General features: G+C 51.0%; 1 protein-coding gene across 2 annotated transcripts; it reads left to right on the forward strand.

Moving 5' to 3' along the window:
- The first annotated feature begins 3,985 nt into the window (after positions 1-3,985).
- Positions 3,986-18,778, forward strand: ENO1 (enolase 1). Of its 2 annotated transcripts, none has more exons than XM_077311340.1 (12): positions 3,986-4,162; positions 9,519-9,612; positions 10,726-10,821; positions 12,842-12,900; positions 13,231-13,300; positions 13,699-13,832; positions 13,974-14,196; positions 15,607-15,804; positions 16,719-16,926; positions 17,393-17,501; positions 17,985-18,043; positions 18,171-18,778. In XM_077311340.1, the coding sequence occupies exons 2-12, from the start codon at positions 9,528-9,530 to the stop codon at positions 18,238-18,240; spliced, it is 1,311 nt and encodes a 436-aa protein (XP_077167455.1). In that variant the 5' UTR covers positions 3,986-4,162; positions 9,519-9,527; the 3' UTR covers positions 18,241-18,778. The 2 variants fall into 2 exon arrangements, with proteins under 2 accessions (XP_077167455.1, XP_077167454.1); XM_077311339.1 differs by lacking the exons at positions 3,986-4,162; positions 12,842-12,900 and adding exons at positions 8,233-8,253; positions 12,509-12,567.
- The last annotated feature ends 420 nt before the right edge of the window (positions 18,779-19,198 follow it).

Below are 19,198 nucleotides of genomic sequence, written 5' to 3' on the forward strand. Positions count from 1 at the left end.
CCGCTACAGCATGGAAACCTCTCTGTGACATCACAAGAGATGTCAACCTTCCCCTCTTCCCCATCCGGAACAGGCTCCCTCAGTGTTATCCTGACTGTGCTCCATTTGATCTTTCTGCCAGATCTCACCTGTGATTTGACCGTACTTTTCATCACCACCACCAGAGAGAAAAATCTGGCATGTGTACTGTGCCTTCCATTTCCCTGGGTGGTTAGATGTACCAGGGGCAGTAAAACGTGGATTCCCTTAGAGGTCTGGTCATTTTGTGACTTTTGCTCAATTTGCAAGGACACAAAGAAAGCAGGGAGGAGAGGTTAAGGGGCACGCCTTTGTGTCCGGAGACCCACTGGCCTGCATGGATCCCGGGAGGCAGAGATCCTGCAACCCCAAGAGCTTCCCTTATTTCCGTCTTTCCTCAAATGCTGGCCTGCTGTTTCTTCATTCATAAGCAAACCTGCCTCCTTTCACTCAGATGAAAAGGGGACCACCTTCTTGTGGTGCAATCCTAAACAGAGTCACTCCGTTCCAAGCCCATTGCCTTCAATGGACTTAGAAGGACGTACTCCACAAAGGATTGCACCGCCAGGCTTTTAACAGAGCTGGCAGGGAACGATCCCCGTACAATTAGTGCCCACTGAAGAGGCACCCGACCAAGGAATTGAGCCATTAACTTCGGAAAGGGATTGTAGTGAGCCATTAACCTTACAAAGGAATTGCTAGCCAGCTGCAGTTGGCCAGTATAGACCATTAAAACAAGTAAATAATATATTGTGCAGTAGCCTCATAAGTAACTTATAGATTCAGGTGGGTCACCGTGCTGGTCTGAAGCAGCAGAACAAAATTTGAGCCCGGTGGCACCTTGAAGACCGACAAAGTTTAATTTAACATAAAACTTTTTGGGGGGTCTTAAAGGAGCCACTGTAATGCAAAACACTGTGTGAGACAAGATGGTGGCCTAGATGGACCAGTAGCATGGTCCTGCAGGGCTCCTCTTATGTTCTTACCTTTGGGAGATTGGAGCAACATGGCCGGTCAGTAGAAACAGGACCTTTACCCCCATGGTGTCTCCGTTGCTGAATAACCCCTGACCCCAGTTATGCTGCTGGTACTAAGCCAGTATTGTTTCCAACATACTCTGGAGACCTTTTGATTCTTATTTCTGCACTCCTGGGAATTCTTTCCCAGGTGCCCTTTTAAATGGTCCATTCCTCAGCTCTTGTCTTCCCCAAGCCCTTATAATTGCTGCTGCTGTTTTAACAATGGATCAATTTCTATTTAAGACGGATGCTGAGTTTTAAGTGTTGATATATCGATATAACGTTTATTGTTTTCATTATTGTCACAGAAGAATCCTTTTTGGCTGAGAGTGCAGGATAAAAGCGAGCTCAGTAAATAACAGAGGAATGATATTTCCTGGAAGTGAAATAAATGCTCCTTGCTAATAAATTATAAATGTTGGCCATAGGGGAGACCAACCAAAGGGGTAGGCAGTATTGCAGAAATGTAAGCAAATTGATTTGCATTGATTTAGGATTAGAATCAGGGACCATGATTTAAACAAAAGTTTCATTGAAGAGATGTGTACTGAAGACAGAATTCAAGAAAGAGCCATGGAACAAGACTCACACCGAGAGTTAAGACTACTTTTAGCACATTATTTCTTTTGTTTTTGTTAAAATGGGCTACTTTAAATCCTGTGGGGGAATACGGAGTGTGTAAAACATTTAGCTGTGCCTTTGCTGCAGAGCTTTTTAGCCTAAAATCCCAGGCCTCTTCCTCCAGCCAGCACTAAGGGTACCAAGTTCCATGTGAGATCTGGGGATCCCTCAGAATTACAGGTCAGATCAGTTCCCCTGGACAAAATGGCTACTTAGAAGGGTGGACTCTGTAGTGCTATGCACAATGAGGCCCCTCCTCGCCCCAAATCTTGCCCACTCCTGGCTCCACCCCTAAAGTCTCCAGGTATTTCCCAACCCAAAGCTAGCAACCCTAGCTGGCACTCACTATTTACTTTTCTACGTTCTGTTCCCACATTTCCACTGAGATCACCCTCTCCCTGTGAGAAAGAATGCTGTTATTTTAAATGAACACGCAAAGCCCCAGTGATGGATCCAGATTCCCACAGGCCATCGGGCTGCTTCGTTACCCAAGAGCAAATTTTTAAAATGAGTAAAAATAAGCAAATATACTCAGAGAAGCAGGCAGATGTACATGAATGAACAGCGATATTTCCCCCCCACTTAGTCTGGACTCTCCTGCCCCTGCCAACTGGTACTATACCATGTTATTTTTTGTAAAAAATTATGCTGATGTTTTGAAAAATTATATCAACACGCGAACAATGCCAAGATTTTCAGCAAGCATGCGGCCCTGGAATGTGCAAACAACTCAGGCAATGTTGGTAGAGCAGGCAGAAGTACCAGATCTGGGCAGCAGCTCTGTGCCTGTTGCTGGCCCTCCAGAGGGACTGGTCAGCCATTGTGTGAACCACAGATGGACCTCTGGTCTGACCCAGCAGGGCTCTTCTGATGTTCTTAGGAAGGCCTCGGCCTCTCTGCCCTGTTGTTGGCTCTCCAGAGGAGCTGGTTGGCCACCGCGTGAGACGGGAGGCTGGACTGGATGGACCTTCACTGGTCTGATCCATCGGGGCTCTTCTTATATGAAGGCCTCAGCCTCTATGCCCCAGAGGAACTGGTTGGCCACTAGGTGAGACAGGAGGCTGGACTAGATAAACTATTGGTCTGATCCAGCAGGGCTCTTCTGATGTTCTTTTAAGTTTTCTTTTTGATTGAAGTAAGTTTAACAGTTCTACATCCCTTGGGGAGGAGAGAACTCAAGACAGGGGAACTGCTAGCGCCTGCTTTGCCCCGGTCTGTTTTCTCCAGCCTGTAGATCCTTATGTCTACTCTTAAGAGGTTTAGACTCATCTTGTCTCATAAAGCAGCTTACAGTAAATAATGCCCATGAGGAGTTTCAGTTGTACTGTCGATATCCTGAGTGACTCTTCCTGTCCTCTGCTTTGATATGTGTGATCTTCTGATCCCACAGTCAACCATGCAGAAGACAAGGGAAGCTTCTCAATTAGAGGTGGGGGGTCGCCAGGTAGCCTCTCTAGCTGCCAACCTCCAGGCATGGCTGCCTTGGAGGGGGGCCCTCCCCAAACTGCTCTCCCCCTAGCGGCTGGACTGATCCTTATCCTGGATGTTTGAGGCTGATCCTGCGTTGAGCAGCAGGTGGGACTAGATGGCCTCTGTGGCCCCTTCCCACACTAGGATTCTATGAAAAGGAAATCCCCCACAGTGCAACTATAAGGAGAGTAAATTATCAGTAAATTAGTAAACAGCATCATGAAAATAAAAAAAAATTGCAGTACGATAAAGATGTCTGGCAGATTCAAAAGCCTTGCTAGAGTAAGAAGTTGACTTTGCCAGGTTATCAGTCCTTTGGGTTCAACTCCAGTTCGAAAAACAGTAGATGGAATAAAAACGTCCAGCTCCATGATTAGGAGCAGATGCATGCCCAGTTGCGGAAAACAGTAATTACAGGAGACCCGCTACTAGCCCCCACCCGTCTCCACCCAAGCATGGAGGCAACGGGGATTTGGAGTGCTGCGTACAGGATTTTAGGCTGCACCTTTTCGGAGACCTAACAGCGGATGCAACGTTTTCAAATATACGCCGCGCTCTCTCTCTGTCCTACAGTCACACGTGCACGTGTTTCAGTCTGATGCCCCTTCTCTCATCCCCCAAATGCGGCCTCGGAGCGCATGCGCCTTTGCAACCGTTGCATTGTCTACGGATGAAAGAAGCGAAGCGAGGCGGGGCGAGGAAGCGCCGGCCGGTTTCTGCGTTTAGCAAAATGGGGATTTTCCACGCGAGCCGCCTCAGCAGAAGAGGCAGCCTGGGCACGTAGCGCACGCGCCCAGAGGCTGAGCTGGCGAGAGGCGCCGCGTAGCCAATCGGAGCAAGGCGACGGGGCGCGGTGGCCAATGAGAGGCCGCGCTGGGGGCGCCTCATCTGCATAGGCCGGACTATAGGTTAGCGCGAGCCCGGCGTCTCTTCCCCAGTCTCTCCGGAGCGCGAGCCGAGCGTGTCGCCCAATCCCCGTCTCCAAAGCAATTTACCTCTTTGGCAGGTGCTGCAACTTCCTCAGTTAACCTCAGGTAAGCGGGAGGGAAGCCCGAGGCCCTGCGCAGCAGCGCGTCTCATTCCTGAAGCCGGTGGCATGGTGATGGGGGAGCGGGGGGGAGGATGCAAGGTATGCCAGGGGGTTGCAAAAAATAAAGGGGATGCGGAGGAGGTCTTGCAAAATATAAGCCGCCTCCACCTGCCGGCCCCTCCACCTTTGGGGTGGGTCTCTGCACCATCAGCTGCCGAAGGGCTCCCCGGCCGAGGCACCCTGGGCCTTAAAGGCACGTCTGTGCGCCCTGTGCAAAAGAGGGGGGAAGCCAGAGGCTGAGTCGTGCAGGCGTTTGGAGAGGAGTGGGGGGGGGGGTATGCAGAAGAAACCGGGGCGAAGTCGGGCACCGGATGGCGCTGGGTAAGGCGCAGGATGCTCTCCGGGGCCCACCCCCCCTAGCGGGCCCATCCGTTTGGTGCTGGCACCGTTAGAAGGACCAGCCCTGCCCTCCTCTGCGCGCTGCCTGGGCCTGGCGTGCTGCTCTTCCGCCTCCTGCCAGGCAGGAAGCGAGCTCCGTCCTTGGCGTGCTTGCTCTCCGTGCCCGGACGGCCTTTCCCAAGCCAGGGCGCACTGGAGCCAAAGGGCTTCCCTTGCCCCCCTCCCGTCCCGGTCTCCCTGCCATGGGGCCGGCCCCTGTGGCTGGTGCAGCTGCCGGGTCGCCCTCGCCGGAATCTGTGCCGCTGGTTGCCATGGCTGAGCCCGAAGGGGAGGGAGGGGCGTGAAATCCAGGGCCTTGCCAGGAGCTGCCTTCTGTTCTGTAGCTCCTCAAGGACTGGCAGCCCCACAGCCTCTGTAGCCCCCCCAAATGCCGTGGCAGGGGCTTCCAAGAGCAGCTGCCAGCGGAGTGGGGAAGGGGAGGCCGTGTGCTGGTGGCTGCCTCCTTCCCTCCATTTAGGGCAGGGGTAGTCAAACTGCGCCCTCCAGATGCCCATGGACTACAATTCCCATGAGCCTTATTTAGGGCCTGCTTGGCGTCAGGGGTTCAGTGGCTGAGAAGTTGCTGGGTAACCTAGAAGGTGGCAGCCATGTGCTCAAAGGACGGAAGGAAGTGAAACATTCAAGGGGGGGGAACCCCTCTGATTCATTCCTGGCTTGCTGGCCCCTCAGAGCTCTGTTGAGTAGGAGGTGGTGTGGGCTGCAGAGCCCTTGCAGCACGGAGAGCTTTGGCAAAGGATGGTTTCTGCCTTCCTCTGCAGGAAAAAGGCACCTTCCCTCTCAGCAGGAAGTCACCTCCATTTATTAAAAGGGGCTGTTGTTTTGTTTAATGATTAACGGGGTGGGGTGGGGGGTGTGTGCGGTGTAGGGTCTGTGCTTGGACCTTCCCCTCTTGCGACAGCCGCCCATCCTTTATTTCCTCATTTCCAAATATTTAGTTTTAAATTCTTGCCTCTGCGATTGAGGTTGCCTTGCAGCGGGCATGGTGCCAGGGTGGTGTTGGGAAGCAGCGTATCTTACGTGTGTGAAGGGGGCTCACTATTAGGGTTGCCAGGTTCCAGGTAGAATCTGATGTTTTCCAGACTACAGAGGTAAGTTCCTCTGGAAGAAATGGCAGGCTCCAATCCCAACTCTCTCTGAGTATCCCAAACCAGAGTTGGGAATTGCTTTCAGTATTGTAAGTACCAGCAGCACAGGATGGGAAGGGAGCCCTGCAGTTTGCTGTGGGAAAGGTTATGGGAGGCTTACAGACAAGTTCCTAGTCCTCAGCCTTGCTGTTGCATACCACCAGCACATTTGACACCCAGGTGACAAGCTGAAGAAGCAGAAAAATAGGTATGCTGAAGTCTTTCTGTGCAATCACCTTGAGGGCAATTCTTTCTACTGTCCAGCAGATGCAAGCCAGGCCTTCAGCGAATGGACAGAAGGAGCATAACTTTCATTTCTCTTGCTCTGGACAGGCTTCTGGATGAAGAATAGGGGAGCAATGCATTGTGCCAAAGTGGGTGAAGGGAAGGCAGGCGTGAGCGGAAACTTCATGGAAAGGCATCCTAAAGGATTTCTGTCTGGACTTTAGCACCTCAAGCAACAGCACTTGACTTAACTGCTAATCCTCGCAAACAATAAAATAAAATCCTTGTCTATGAAAAGTGATGTGTTAGGGCAGAAGGGCCCTTTCCTTTACATGCTAGATTTTTATGTGTGGGGAATTTTGTGTGGGTGAATGGGTAAACGTGGAGAAACCGAAGGCTAAAGTCAGTGGTATAGTCCTGGCTGAATTTGCCCACTTAGTGAGTAAGAATTTACAAGAGAAGGGCTTGGTGAAATTGTGCACGACTTGCTGCACATGTAGATGTCCAGATAAGAAAGAAGGAGATTGGGGGGGGGGGGATGGAGAGGAAGCCTGTGAGGCAGCTGTCCACAGAAATGAGCATTAAAAAAAAATCTTCAGTGCTAGAAGGCAAATCTGGGTTTGTTCTTTTTGGCAGGGGGGGCTAATTTTTTTATCAAAATGAGAAGAATGCTGCTTGATCTTCAAGAGGAGAAAAATTTGCTTCCTCATTCGCCTGGGGACATGGCAGAGGAAAGCGAGTCACCCTCATTCCATAGCTGATTCCCCCCCCCCCCCCTTAATGAAACCTTCTACGTGAAGTGCTGAGTCATAGGGAAGCAGTGAAGTGTCTGGAGGCAGACAGGAAATTGCAGGCTCATCCCCGAATCCCAGGCCAAGGGACCTCAGGGGCCCTCCCAGGTCCATTCAGTTTCATGAAGGTCCCAGAGAAAGTGGCCAGGTGTGGAGTTGCTTCCTGGCCATCTGTCTGGCTTCGACTCAAAAAGCCAGATTTATTTATTTAGCCCACTTAGATTGGCCTTCTGCTAGGAACCCAAGCGAAAATGAAGTACAGCAACAAACAAGATAGATTTAGGTGGGTGATGGTGTTGATCTGAAACAAGAACCAAGTTTGGGTCCAGGGGCACCTGAAGACCAGCCAAGTTTTACTCACGGTTCCTGCTTCCATGTTGGTCTTAAAAGGTGCCCCTGGACTCCCACCTGGTTCAGCAACAAATGAGGGCAAGGAGACCTTCCCTTGCCAGGTGGTAATCTTGGCCAGCTGTTTTTTTTTTTTTTTTTTTTGCCCTGCTCCGGCTGTCAGCTGAAAGGCCCACACCTGTGGACATGCCCAGGCCGCAAATACCTCTCTGCCAAGTGTTGCTTAGCCCCAGTTCCTCCCTTGCCAGCCCTCCTGAGGGAGAGTGCCTCTGGGTCAGCTCTAGGGCAGGAGGGGCCCTCATTTTAAAGCCATCCTCCTTGGCCAGCTGTGGCCAATGTGTGGGTTTTATCTCAAGAAGCGGTGATGAAGAAGGCCTTTGGGAGCTTATGCTGCAGGGTGGGATGGGGGGGGGGAATGAAATGTGTCTGGCTACTTGCTCATTCATCCGAGGAACTGAGGGTGGTACGCATAGATTTCCCTTGCCTGGCTTTATCCTTACAACAACCTTGTGAGGTCCGTACACCGAGAGAGTGCTCTTATCCCCTGTTGAGCTTGCTTTTTTTGACAAGGTGGGGATTTGAGTTCAGGTCTCCTAGTATAACCACTATTCCACACGGAGTTGCCTCTTTATTGGATCGCTTTTAACCTTGGAGAATGTCCTAAGGAGAGCTGCCATGCCTAAAAAAAGCAGCCTTGCTTGTGGATGCCTGTTTCTACCGGCCCTCGCTGCATAGAAGAGGAACGTGCAGGATCTTGTCTGGAGGATGATCCTCGCTTTCCGTTTCCTCTCTTCATCTCGATTCAGTAACTTGATGCTGTTGGGGGCAATACACGCTCTCCATGACCCACTTCTGTTGACGCTTGTCTCTTTGTCTCTTCTTTAATGGGTGGGACTTTTTTAGGGGGTCTTGTTCTTGGGGCCATTTGGAGCGCTTTTCTTCCCACCCCACCTTGAGCCTAGGGCCAAGGAGAATAGCTGGGGAGGCGGAGCAAAGGAGAGGGATCCCAGCTCAGTTCCGAATTGCTGCAGTGCTGTAAGCAGGAAGGGGAGGGACCGATGGTGGGGACACTCCTCAAGGACATCGGAGGAACGCTGGTGCGGGCTCATCGGGCAGTGAGTGTCCCCGGGGTGAAAAGAAAGACGTGGGTGGGCCTCTTTTTCTTTTCTGCTTTACAAAAAGGGAGCTCTCCCTACAGGACCCATCTGTTGGTGGGCAGCCAGCTCTTGCAGCATTTGGTCAGGTGTTTCTTGCAACTCCAGTGTGGGTGGGAGGGAATTGAAAGCAGAGAAGTAGGAAATGCTAGAACCTGTTGAATTTGATACTGAATGCAGGCTTGCTTGAACTCAGCCTGGATTCCTGAATTTGGGGATAAATGGGGCTTATTTTATTTTAATTTATTTTATTTGATTGATAATTTGATTTCTCTCTCGCCCTCCCGGTAAGGCCAGCTGAGGGCAGGGGAAACAGAACAGCAGAGGTGGCGTGATTTTCTTGGCTAACACGCTTTGAATGGGTTGGTTGCAGTTCCAAGGCCCCTGGTACTCCTTGCACCAGCCTGTAAATGCTACTTGGATACTTGTTTCGGATCTCGGGGAGATGCCCAGAATCTCTGGTGTGGCAACCAAGGGCCACAACTGCTGGAGAGTCTGCAGCTGGAGGGTCTGCAGCTGCCAAGCCATGGCCTCTCCCAGTGACGATCCTCTCACTCTTACAGAAACCTGTTTAGCTTCAGCAAAATCTTCCAGTCCATATCTGGATTCCACGGCTAGTCACATTAAGCGACAGAGAAGGGAGCAGAGTAAGCCAATCTTGGGGAAACTTTGAAGTGTCACATTCTTTCTCAGTTGTTAGCAGTATCTATTCATCGGCGTGAGTAAGCTCAGCTGCATATGAGCAGGCAGGGCAAACTAGCCAATTTCTAATTTTGGGATGATTACCTAAATCTGTAATCCTTTTTTTTTTTTTCCTGGTGTTTATTGGATGCCGTATGCTGTGCGGTCACATTGCCTTCTGTATTTTGCACCCTGCCTTCAGTCACAACAATAAGGGGGTGTCCATATATAAATTGAAGGATTACTGTATAGGGGATGGTAATTTTAACCCTTTAGAGCAGCGGGAATGGACCCGGCAGAACCACACCTGAGCTTGCCATGGAAGGTGATGTCACAGAGCCTGCTGGGTGGGGCTGTGCTTTCACCAGCACGATGCTGGCCCGGCTGAAAAGTCTCACCAGCCTGCGAAGGGGGAGAGTCGGTCATGCCCTTGGAGGGCTTCAGGTGTGGGGAGAGCAGGGTGTATGGAGCTCTCTCCAGCTTCCTTGTGCCTGGTGGGACTAAAGGGAAGCTTGAAACACGTTCACACACTCTTGGGTCCACTTCTGCTCAGCCTTCTCTTGCCTTTCTCTCTACAGACAAGCAAAATGTCCATTTATAAGATCCACGCTCGTGAAATCTTGGACTCGCGTGGGAATCCCACCGTGGAAGTAGACCTGTACACCGGCAAAGGTGAGAGAACTCTGGCCGGTTTAGGGCTTTGCCAGTGAAATCGGGCATCTCGTAGGCCATATTCACTTTCTTTTTTTGTAGCTGATTTTTTATAATTACACGGTAAACAATTTTGAGCCAGTGCATAAAGACATAGAAGGGGTTGAGGATAGATGGAGGGGCATGTGCGCGTGTGGGTGTGTCTCTCTCAGGAACTCATGGCCGTTTGCCGGCGAGCGATTTGAAGCTACGAGATAAAAATAAAGGCACTCAGCTGCTGAGAACATGCGTTGGTGCCAGACTGTAGCCAGTTGCTCCTCACTTGGCTGTCTTGGAGGGGGGCAGCCGGGCAACCTGATATGCTGGAAGCCACTGAGACAGCCTTGCTTTTACAGTTGGCAGGGAGAAGGGGGGCTTGAGGTGGAAGGCGGCCAAGTAGAAACGGACCAAGCTGGGCTCTGCCTGGTCTTGAAACGTCTGGTGCTGGACTGAGAAGGTTTTTGCTTTGGAGAGCAGGGGGACTGCTCTGAAAAGCCACAAACCAGAACCAATGGGATGAAATTAATTCAAAAGAAATTCCGTCTAAACATCCGGAAGACGTTCCTGACAGTTATAGTGGCTTCTCAGTGGAACAGGCTTCCTCTGAAGGTGGTGGGTTCTCCATCTTTAGAGACTCTTAAACAGACTCTTAAATAGCCATCTCACGGAGAGGCTGATTCTGTGAAGGCTCAATGGGGTGACGGTGGATGAGCGGGAGGGTTGTGAGTGTCCTGCACAGTGCAGGGGGTTGGACTAGATGACCCAGGAGGTCCCTTCTAACGCCATGATTCTAGGATTCTGTGTGCTGTAAAGAGCTCCAGAGTATCACTGCTTTTACAAACTTTGGCGCTCCTTCCCACTGCTGCCACCTCGTGGTCCCCTCTTGCTGTCTGTTCTGCCACCTCGTGGTCCCCTCTTTCTGCTGCCCCCAGGCCTCCCCCAAGCAGGGAGCTCTTTCTTCACAAGAGGGAGAGGCTTCTGGGTCAAGGCCAGAATACCGAAGGGGCAAGAGCGGCTTGTAAGCTGTAGGGTCCTCCTTGGTGAACACTCTTCTCCTTGCAGCCTTAACGCCTCCGTTGCTCTTTTTTGGCTCAGGTCTCTTCAGAGCCGCAGTTCCCAGCGGTGCTTCAACCGGAATCTACGAAGCCTTGGAACTGCGGGACAATGACAAGACGCGCTTCCTGGGCAAAGGTAACCTCCTCCTCCTGCAGCAGGGGGGCAGCCTCAGCTGTCCGGGCTGGCTCTTCCCCAAACACTCCTTTTCCTTGCCCTCCTTTGCTCTTTGGCTCCTGTGGCCACAAGCAGGCGAGAAATCAGAGGCCTGTGGCATGAGCCGTGCCAATCGCGGAGTGGAGAGGTAAGGGAACGGGAGGTGCCGCCTTTCTCATAGAAGGGAGCTCGAGGCCAAGACAGTTGATTGTGAGTCGAGGGTCACTGTGAATGGAGCTATTTAGGACCGCCCTGGTTTGATCCTGGTGTCTGCCGTGGGCTCACTTGATGGCAGTGAGTTCATTCAGATCCAGCCCTCCCCGTCTGCAGCATGGCCTTCCTTGCAGGGGTGTTGTCAGGGGGGTTTTAAAAGGAAGGGGCTTGGAAATTGTAGAGTTGGTGAATGGACATTCTTGGTTGAGAGGGAAAAGAGCTCCTATAGAGGAGCAGGACTGGGAATTTTTCCTTGAACGGAAGCTGAGTGCAGATAGAACGCTCAACCGTGACTTGTCGTCCCCACCTCCCCGGTTTATGTTCTGTGCATGTCCAATCCATGATTTGAGTTTGCTTAGCTCAACTCCAGCTTTGAAAGAACTCGAGTGTGGAGATGCCAAGAATACCTGGCTTGTAGGCTAACAACCAGAGAGGTGTGGAAAACGGCCTTGATCACGTTCTCCTTGGAGGGGGGGGGTGTTAGAGCACAGTTTGCATACTCCTTTCCAAGCACAGCTTCACATCCAAGACTGAGACCAGAACTTAACCAGGGCTCAGGTAGTCAGCAGTGAACCTTGGAGGGAAACCAACCCTGGTCAAATGTTCTATCCATCAATTCCCGCTTGGGTATCTTGACCCTTCTGTCGGTTGTTCTCGTACAGATGCACCGGTGTGCCTCTGGTCTCCCAGTTATGTGTCCGTCTCTCTTGTCGGCTGGCTCCTTGTGCTCCGTGCTTGCAGATAGCTTGTTTTTCTATTCCGTCCTCCAAAAGGAAGCTTGGAGCTGTAGCACCTGGCTCGCATGGGGAATGTTCCAAGACCAGGCTTCAGTTCAAATGCAATCTGTGATGTTCTTGCCTAAAACCACATAACTGCGACTAATCAGGGTAGATGCAACTGGCCCAGGTAGACCAGTGGCCAAACTTTGCATAAGGAAATGTTATTTCCTCCCAAGGTATCTTGGGAAATACCCTGTGTGGGTGGCGAGAATTCTGTGTCTTTTAATTTCTAGCGTGGAGCATTTAGAAACATTGGAACGTAAACTGTTTAGATATCCAGTGTCATGTTCTTCCTCATGGTTTCCAATGTCTCATTCTGTGTGCTGAGGCTGGCAAAGAAAAGCAGGCAAATAAATGACTTAATCGTGATTTGCCTGTAGGTGGGGATCATCCAGCCCTGGTTTGACTTCTGGACCTCGGGCGGTGTGAATCTTTAGTTTGGCCTGATGGCCGACCCGTAAGCCCTCCCTGATTTGCGGCATGTTCTCGTTTGCATCTGACTCCTTTTGTTTTTTCTTGTATTGCTGATTGTGCCCGAAGTTGCACTGGTTCCTTCTGCTGTGTCTCCATGCCTGTACCCTGTTTCCCTCCCCTGCACGATCTGCTTTTGTGATCTCTTGTGGGCATTCATCTCTCTCCTTTTTCTTCTCTTCCTTCGGCCACTTGGTTTCCATCAGGCGTCTCCCGAGCTGTTAAGTATGTTAACGAATTCCTGGCGCCAGCATTGTGTACTCAGGTAACGGATGCACGCTTGTGGTGCAGGCCAGTCCTCCCTGTGCATGGCCTTGCCAACTAACCTCCTAGCAGGCATTCTTAGAAGATGGCTGTCTCCATCCCCTCACGATATGATTCTGGGTTCCCCTAAAACAATCATCAAGCTTGGTAATCCTCGTTCTGGAGGGCTAGGTGGTTGCTGGGGGTGACTGTAGCAGCCCCAAGTGATCCTCTACTAATGCCTGCTTCTGCCTCGGGTGGATTAGATCAGTGATTGATTTGCTTGTTCCTTCCAGGTGTCTCAAAAGCTGTTGAGCACGTCAATAAAACAATTGCACCTGCACTGGTTAACAAGGTAGGAGCCTTCCTTATTTTACTAACCACTACCATGCAGCTCTTAACTGGTGGTGTGCCATGCTTTGTGCTCCAAAGAAAAAAGCAGCACATGCAGTTGAACCATGAGGGAATGGCTTGTTGGTGGAGATTGAGGTGCATGGTTAACCACTGTGGATAGCCACCCATGCGTGTGTGCATTCCTGAGTGTTGCGGAAAAGGTAAGAAGATGCATGAACGTTGTGGCAGAGATGGACAGTTCCTGGCTCTTTTTTTTAAAGGGCTCTAAGTTGATTCAGGAAGGACTCCTGCCCTCCTTATAGGTGACCCCTCTTCTTCTCCCTCCCTGCAGAGCATAAGTGTTGTGGAGCAGGAGAAGATTGACAAGCTGATGCTGGAGATGGATGGGTCAGAGAACAAGTGTAAGTATAATTCCCCGGCCTGTGCATCTTTGTCCTGGGATTCGATGTGAAAAAAGAGCAACTTCTTTCAGAGGGTTGGCGCTCCTCTTGTCACTGTTACCAGGGAAATAAAGCTTCGCCCCCTTTCACCGGCCATGATGTCTAGAGGTCTCGTCTGCCCAAAGAGGTTAAATCCCTCTCTGAGTTGACCAGTGGGGTGCCTTTTGATGCAAACTGCCTAAAGGGGACCTACGAATGAAACATTTTCAAGATGGGAAGGGTGTTTCCTTTGTTATTGCTTTTTTTTTTTTTAGCCTGTGTCTTGGAAGAGGCATTCCCTTTCCAGTGAGAACAAAATTGGGAATGCCTCTTCTGGGAATAGAGCAGGCAAACAGGTCTGTCTTCACCTTGCTTTTCAGCCAAATTCGGTGCCAATGCCATTCTGGGTGTCTCCTTGGCCGTGTGCAAAGCTGGTGCCGCGGAGAAGGGCGTCCCCTTGTACCGCCACATTGCCGACTTGGCTGGGAACCAGGAAGTCATCCTGCCAGTCCCTGTAAGTTCCCTTGTTCTGTGCTGGGGATGAGGCAGGCCCACGGAACTGTAGGCGAGATGTTGTTGGGCTGCTGCACTCGTACCTTGAGCCCGCTAACACGCCTGGGGTGGTCTCTCTCCTTGTGGCCTTCCCTCCGTCCAGGCCTTCAACGTCATCAATGGGGGCTCCCATGCTGGAAACAAGCTGGCCATGCAGGAGTTCATGATCCTCCCCGTGGGGGCCGAGAACTTCAAGGAGGCCATGCGCATCGGCGCAGAGGTGTACCACAACCTGAAGAACGTCATCAAGGAGAAGTATGGAAAGGATGCAACCAATGTCGGGGATGAAGGTGGTTTTGCTCCCAACATCTTGGAGAACAAGGAAGGTGAGAGAAGGTCAGGGCAGAGGGGGGTGGCGGGTTGAATTGGTTCTCTGCTAGGGCTGTGGGTCGGTCTTTTTAGCGTCTCCACATGGAGGATTTGAGGGTGGCCGTATTGGCCACAAGACCTGCAAGGGGAAATCGTTCACAGAAGAGAGGCTCTTTATTCTGCAGCCTGCATAAATGGGTACAGATAGTGTTCGGTTTTGATCACAGGGGGGCCGAAGAAAAGAGCCAGGCACGGGCTCCCAAATTTTACTCGGAAACAGTTCTGTACCAGTTCTTCAATTTACGATCTGCTTCCTCACTGAAGCTGAAGTATCAAATAAGCAGCATCATAAGCCTACAGTTGTTGAGGTTTTAGACACAGGCTACCATTTTGTGCATGGTCTAACATAAGTAGTAGAACACTTGGTTTTATACCCCGCTTTTCCCTATCCGAAGGAGTCTCAAAGCAGCTTACAATGGCCTTCCTTTCCCGTCAACAGACACTCTGTGAGGGTGGTGGGGCTGGGAGAGCTCTGCAGGGGAGAGTGGGGCTTGTGCTGCTTCAGTAGCTGAAGGGGTTGCTTTCGAGCAATGTCGAATCCTGCTGATGGCCACTTCTGGGTTATTTTTATCGCCACTCCACCAAGCTCAGCTACTGTAGAAATGTCTGGGATGCCACAGCAGTTGCGTCTCTTCTCCTTTTGGGGCAGATGTGACCCTGCTGATGGCTCCAGTCCTCGCACTCCCGTGGAGTCCCCTGGTTTGGCCGGCCAGGGGGTATGTGCATGTGTCGAAGCTCTGGCAGCCAGAAGGCCCCTGTCTGAAATAGCTTCTAGTTACCAGGAAGACCATGGGAAGTAACTAAAGCTGCCCAGGGGTGCGGTGGGGCCTCTGCTGCATCTTCTTGCTGTCACTTCACAAAAAAGCTAAACTTATTATAGAAGCTGATAGGGTCTAGGAGCTTCCCCAGTCTCAGAAAAACGCCCAACCTAAATTGTGAAAATCCGTTTTTTTGCCTAGCTATGCATCTTCATCTGCAGAAGAACAAAATCATATGTTGTTATATCTTAGTGCCCTTTTCTTCGATGGGTCAATCTGAAGCAGCAAACCAAGATAAAAAAAATTAAGTGCCAATCAAAATAATACAAATAGGAAGTTTTGCAAATTGGCTCTGGTTCTAGCCCCAGCCCCATTCTTCTCTTCTTGCACTGACCTAGATTGCCCAGGCAGGCCCAAGCCTGTCAGATATCAGCAGGCTAGGATTTGGATGGGAGACCTCCAATGAACACTAGGGTCATGACACAAAGGCAGGGCAGGGCAAACTACCCCTGAACATCCGTTGCCTGGCTGCCAGACAATCCTCAGATTTCCTGGCTACACTACCCATGTAATAAATAAATAAATAAATAACATCTCCTTCCTTCCTAGCTCTGGAACTGCTCAAGACGGCCATCAGCAAGGCTGGGTACACCGACAAGATCGTGCTGGGCATGGATGTGGCGGCTTCCGAATTCTATCGCGACGGCAAATACGACCTGGACTTCAAGTCCCCCGATGACCCCAGCCGATACATCACTCCTGAGCAGCTGGCTGACGTCTACAAAGGCTTTGTCAAGAGTTACCCCTGTGAGTGCAGAGGGGAGGGTGGGTGTGGGCATGTAGCTGTCAAGTTTCCTGGAGTTCTTTGGTCTTTAAGGCCCCTTTAGAAAACTCTCAAGACCCTGCATGATAGAGCAATCCATTGCTGCTGAGTTTACTGTAGAGGGTTGTGCATCAGGATATCATTGTCTGCAGCAAATTCTCGCGGAAGGGAACATTCTCATGATGAGGCAGTCCTGAAAGGGCGATCCTATATGCCAAATCCAGGAGAAATCAGAACAATTAGTTGGAGTTCTAGTTTTGCACATACCTAGCTCTTGTCGTAAAAAACATCCAAGTCTTGCTGGATCAGGCCAGGGGTCCATCTAGTCCAACATCCTGTCTGAACACAGTGGCCAACTAGTTCCTCTGGAGGTCCAACAAAAAGCTGGAGCTTTCATTAGAACATCAGAAGAGTGTGCTGGGTCAGGCCAGTGGTCCATCTAGTCCCGCATCCTGGCTCACAGTGGCCAGCCAGTTCACTCGAGATCAAAGATCCCTGATGTTGCCTCCTGGACCTGGGATTCGGAGGCTGACGGACTTTCTAGGTTCTCTTTAGTCATAGTGGTTCGTAGCCACTGATTGACCTCTCCCTGTCATGGAGTCCACAATGTGGCTTCTACAGCATTCTCCCATCCAGGTCTTGCTTAGCTTTAGCTTCAGTGAGGTAGCCTCCCGAAGACCACCTTACACCCCAAGCTACAGGTCTAGTTCTGATTCTAACCCAGTTTGTTGGAGGGTCATAAAAGCCAGCAGAGTACTTTGAAGAGCGTGTCCTCTGCCTCTCCAGTTGAATGATCCTTCTGAGGCCTGGGCATGCCTTTGCTAGTCAGACAATACTGAACTAGATGGCCGAAGCCAGTGTCCCAATCGTGGTTTCTGCTTCATTCCCGCTTTCTCAGTGGTCTCCATTGAAGACCCCTTTGACCAAGATGACTGGACCTCATGGAAGAAGTTCACGAACTGCGTGGGCACCGGCATCCAGGTGGTTGGGGACGACCTGACGGTGACCAACCCCAAGCGCATCGCCAAGGCCGTGGAAGAGAAATCTTGCAATTGCCTGCTGCTCAAAGTGAACCAGATCGGCTCCGTCACGGAGGCTCTCCAGGCGTAAGTCTTCCTCAGGAAGGGAAATGACTGGGGGGGGGGTTAAGGGGCATTGTGCCGATGGATTGGTGCATCCGTGTGATTGGCGTTCCTGCCAGAAATGACTGTCTCTGGCCGTAAGAGGCTCTGGATGAAGGCGAAGTACCTAGTTATAGTGGTGAGAGCCAGCATGGGGGTGTGGTTTAGAGCAGGGGTGTGGTCCTCCAGATGTCCATGGACTACAGTCCCCATGAGCTTCTGCCAGCATGCTAGCCTCATGGCAATTGTAGTCCGTGGACATCTGGAGGGCCACACTTTGCCAACATTTGTTGTGACTTGCACTTTTGACAACCAGATCAGATCCCTTTCCCCTAAGTTTCATTTCCACACTTGGGATTGATTTCCTGGGAAATCATTATTCTGGGGCTTGGCTGCTTCCTTGAAAGGAAGGCGCACGAATCTCACTTTCTTGTCTGCCTTCTTGCTTCAGCTGCAAGCTCGCCCAGTCCAATGGCTGGGGCGTGATGGTGAGTCACCGCTCCGGAGAGACCGAAGATACCTTCATTGCAGACCTGGTGGTGGGACTCTGCACTGGACAGGTGGGTGCTTCCTTGTGTCCCAACAGGCAGGAGGCTCAATGTATATACTGCCCCTTACTGTGACATCTTGGGGTTGTGCACATAGAACCAGCGGGGTTGTGTGTGAAGATACATTGCAACATTTAGAATGGTGAACGACTTGGTAGTAACAGGTAGTTAGGAAGAAACATTTTCTGTTAGGGACATGGTTGGATGTCAGGAGTTGTCTGGCAGGGCTCAGGGTTGTAAGCAGGTCCTTGTTGCTGGCCTTCACTTGAAAACCCAGTGGAAGAGCTCCATTTGGCAGGCCCTTTGGAATTGTTCAAGGTCCATTAGGACCTTGATTTGGAGCTATTGAGGGTTACTTAAGCTGGCACGGCAGGTGAATCTAACACCTTTTAATGCTGTTTGTGCTTATGGCAAAAGTGGACTTGGCTGGCAAATGCTCCCCGTTTCTTTTTCCCGATCCTTCTCATTCCCCCATTATTCTTGTTCTCTTTCCAGATTAAGACTGGGGCGCCCTGCCGATCGGAGCGTCTAGCCAAATACAACCAACTTCTGAGGTAAGGGCCGAGTACCCTATGAAGGCTGAGGGGGGCAAGCTGTCCTTCGGGCATTTCCTTCAGATTTGAAGCCGTGTCATGGGAGAGACTCCCTCAAACCTTTCCTCTGCTCATTCCCCTTTTTTAGGATTGAAGAGGAGCTGGGGAGCAAGGCCCGTTTTGCCGGCAGGAACTTCAGGAACCCCCGTGTCAACTAAATTTCTTGGGGCTTGGACGAGGCACCCCCTCCCCCTCAGCGGTTGCAGTTGAAAGCGCTAGTCACCTAATTAGAGATCCCCCGCCCTACACATTGCTACACAAGAAGGGCAACCGGATGGATGAAGACCCATTTACTGGTCCCCTCTCTAGATGACCACCTGGTGCCTGTCTTGCTCACGCCCCCCCCCCCGCCCCCCAAAGACCCAACCTGTGGCTTTTCAAAGCGCTTGGCTGCTTTGTTGTTTTTGCTGATGGACCCAGCTCTCGCTCCCACCCCACTGCCTCTGCAGAGAGGGTATCATCTTCCGATGGTGATACCAAGGAGGAGGGAGAGTCCTGGATGTGGCTGAACTGCAGCTTTTGAAAGCTGCCGCCATCTTTCTCTCCTGCCTTAGGGAGGGGGCTCCCACGTCCCCTCCTCCTCCCTCCCCAGTTAGTGTGTGAGGCCCTGTCCCTTGCAGTGCAGCCTGAGGTACCTGCAGACCGAAAAACATTAGTTCTCCTGTGAGGTAAATAAAAAAACGGAAAAACAGAAAACCTTTGTGTGGCCTGCATTTCTTTCTGGAGCGGCTGGTGGTGGGTGGAAGCCCTCTTTCCTTGTTCTGAGAGACCGAAGGCGTGAAGTGGAAGCTTAGTCTGCTGGGTGCACCAAGAAAGGCCTTTCCGTGTTTATCCTGAGAGGTGTGTCTGACCCACTAGCTCACTCTTATTTGCCTTCTATCCCACCAAAACAGCTTACATGGTTTTCTATAAGAAATATTTAAAAATTAAATATATTTTGAAAATTTTCCCACCCACTCTGGAAACCCCAGGGTTTATCGATAAGGCTGCAAATGAACTCAGCATGAAGTTTTGCTTTGGCTGCTCTATGGAATTGCATCAAAATGTTAAAGTAAACGGCATATAGAATGCTTTAGTGTCCAGAGGCCTTGAATCCAGACTATATGATGTTTCAGC

Source organism: Paroedura picta, chromosome 15 (assembly GCF_049243985.1).
Source record: "Paroedura picta isolate Pp20150507F chromosome 15, Ppicta_v3.0, whole genome shotgun sequence".
NCBI lineage: Eukaryota > Metazoa > Chordata > Lepidosauria > Squamata > Gekkonidae > Paroedura > Paroedura picta.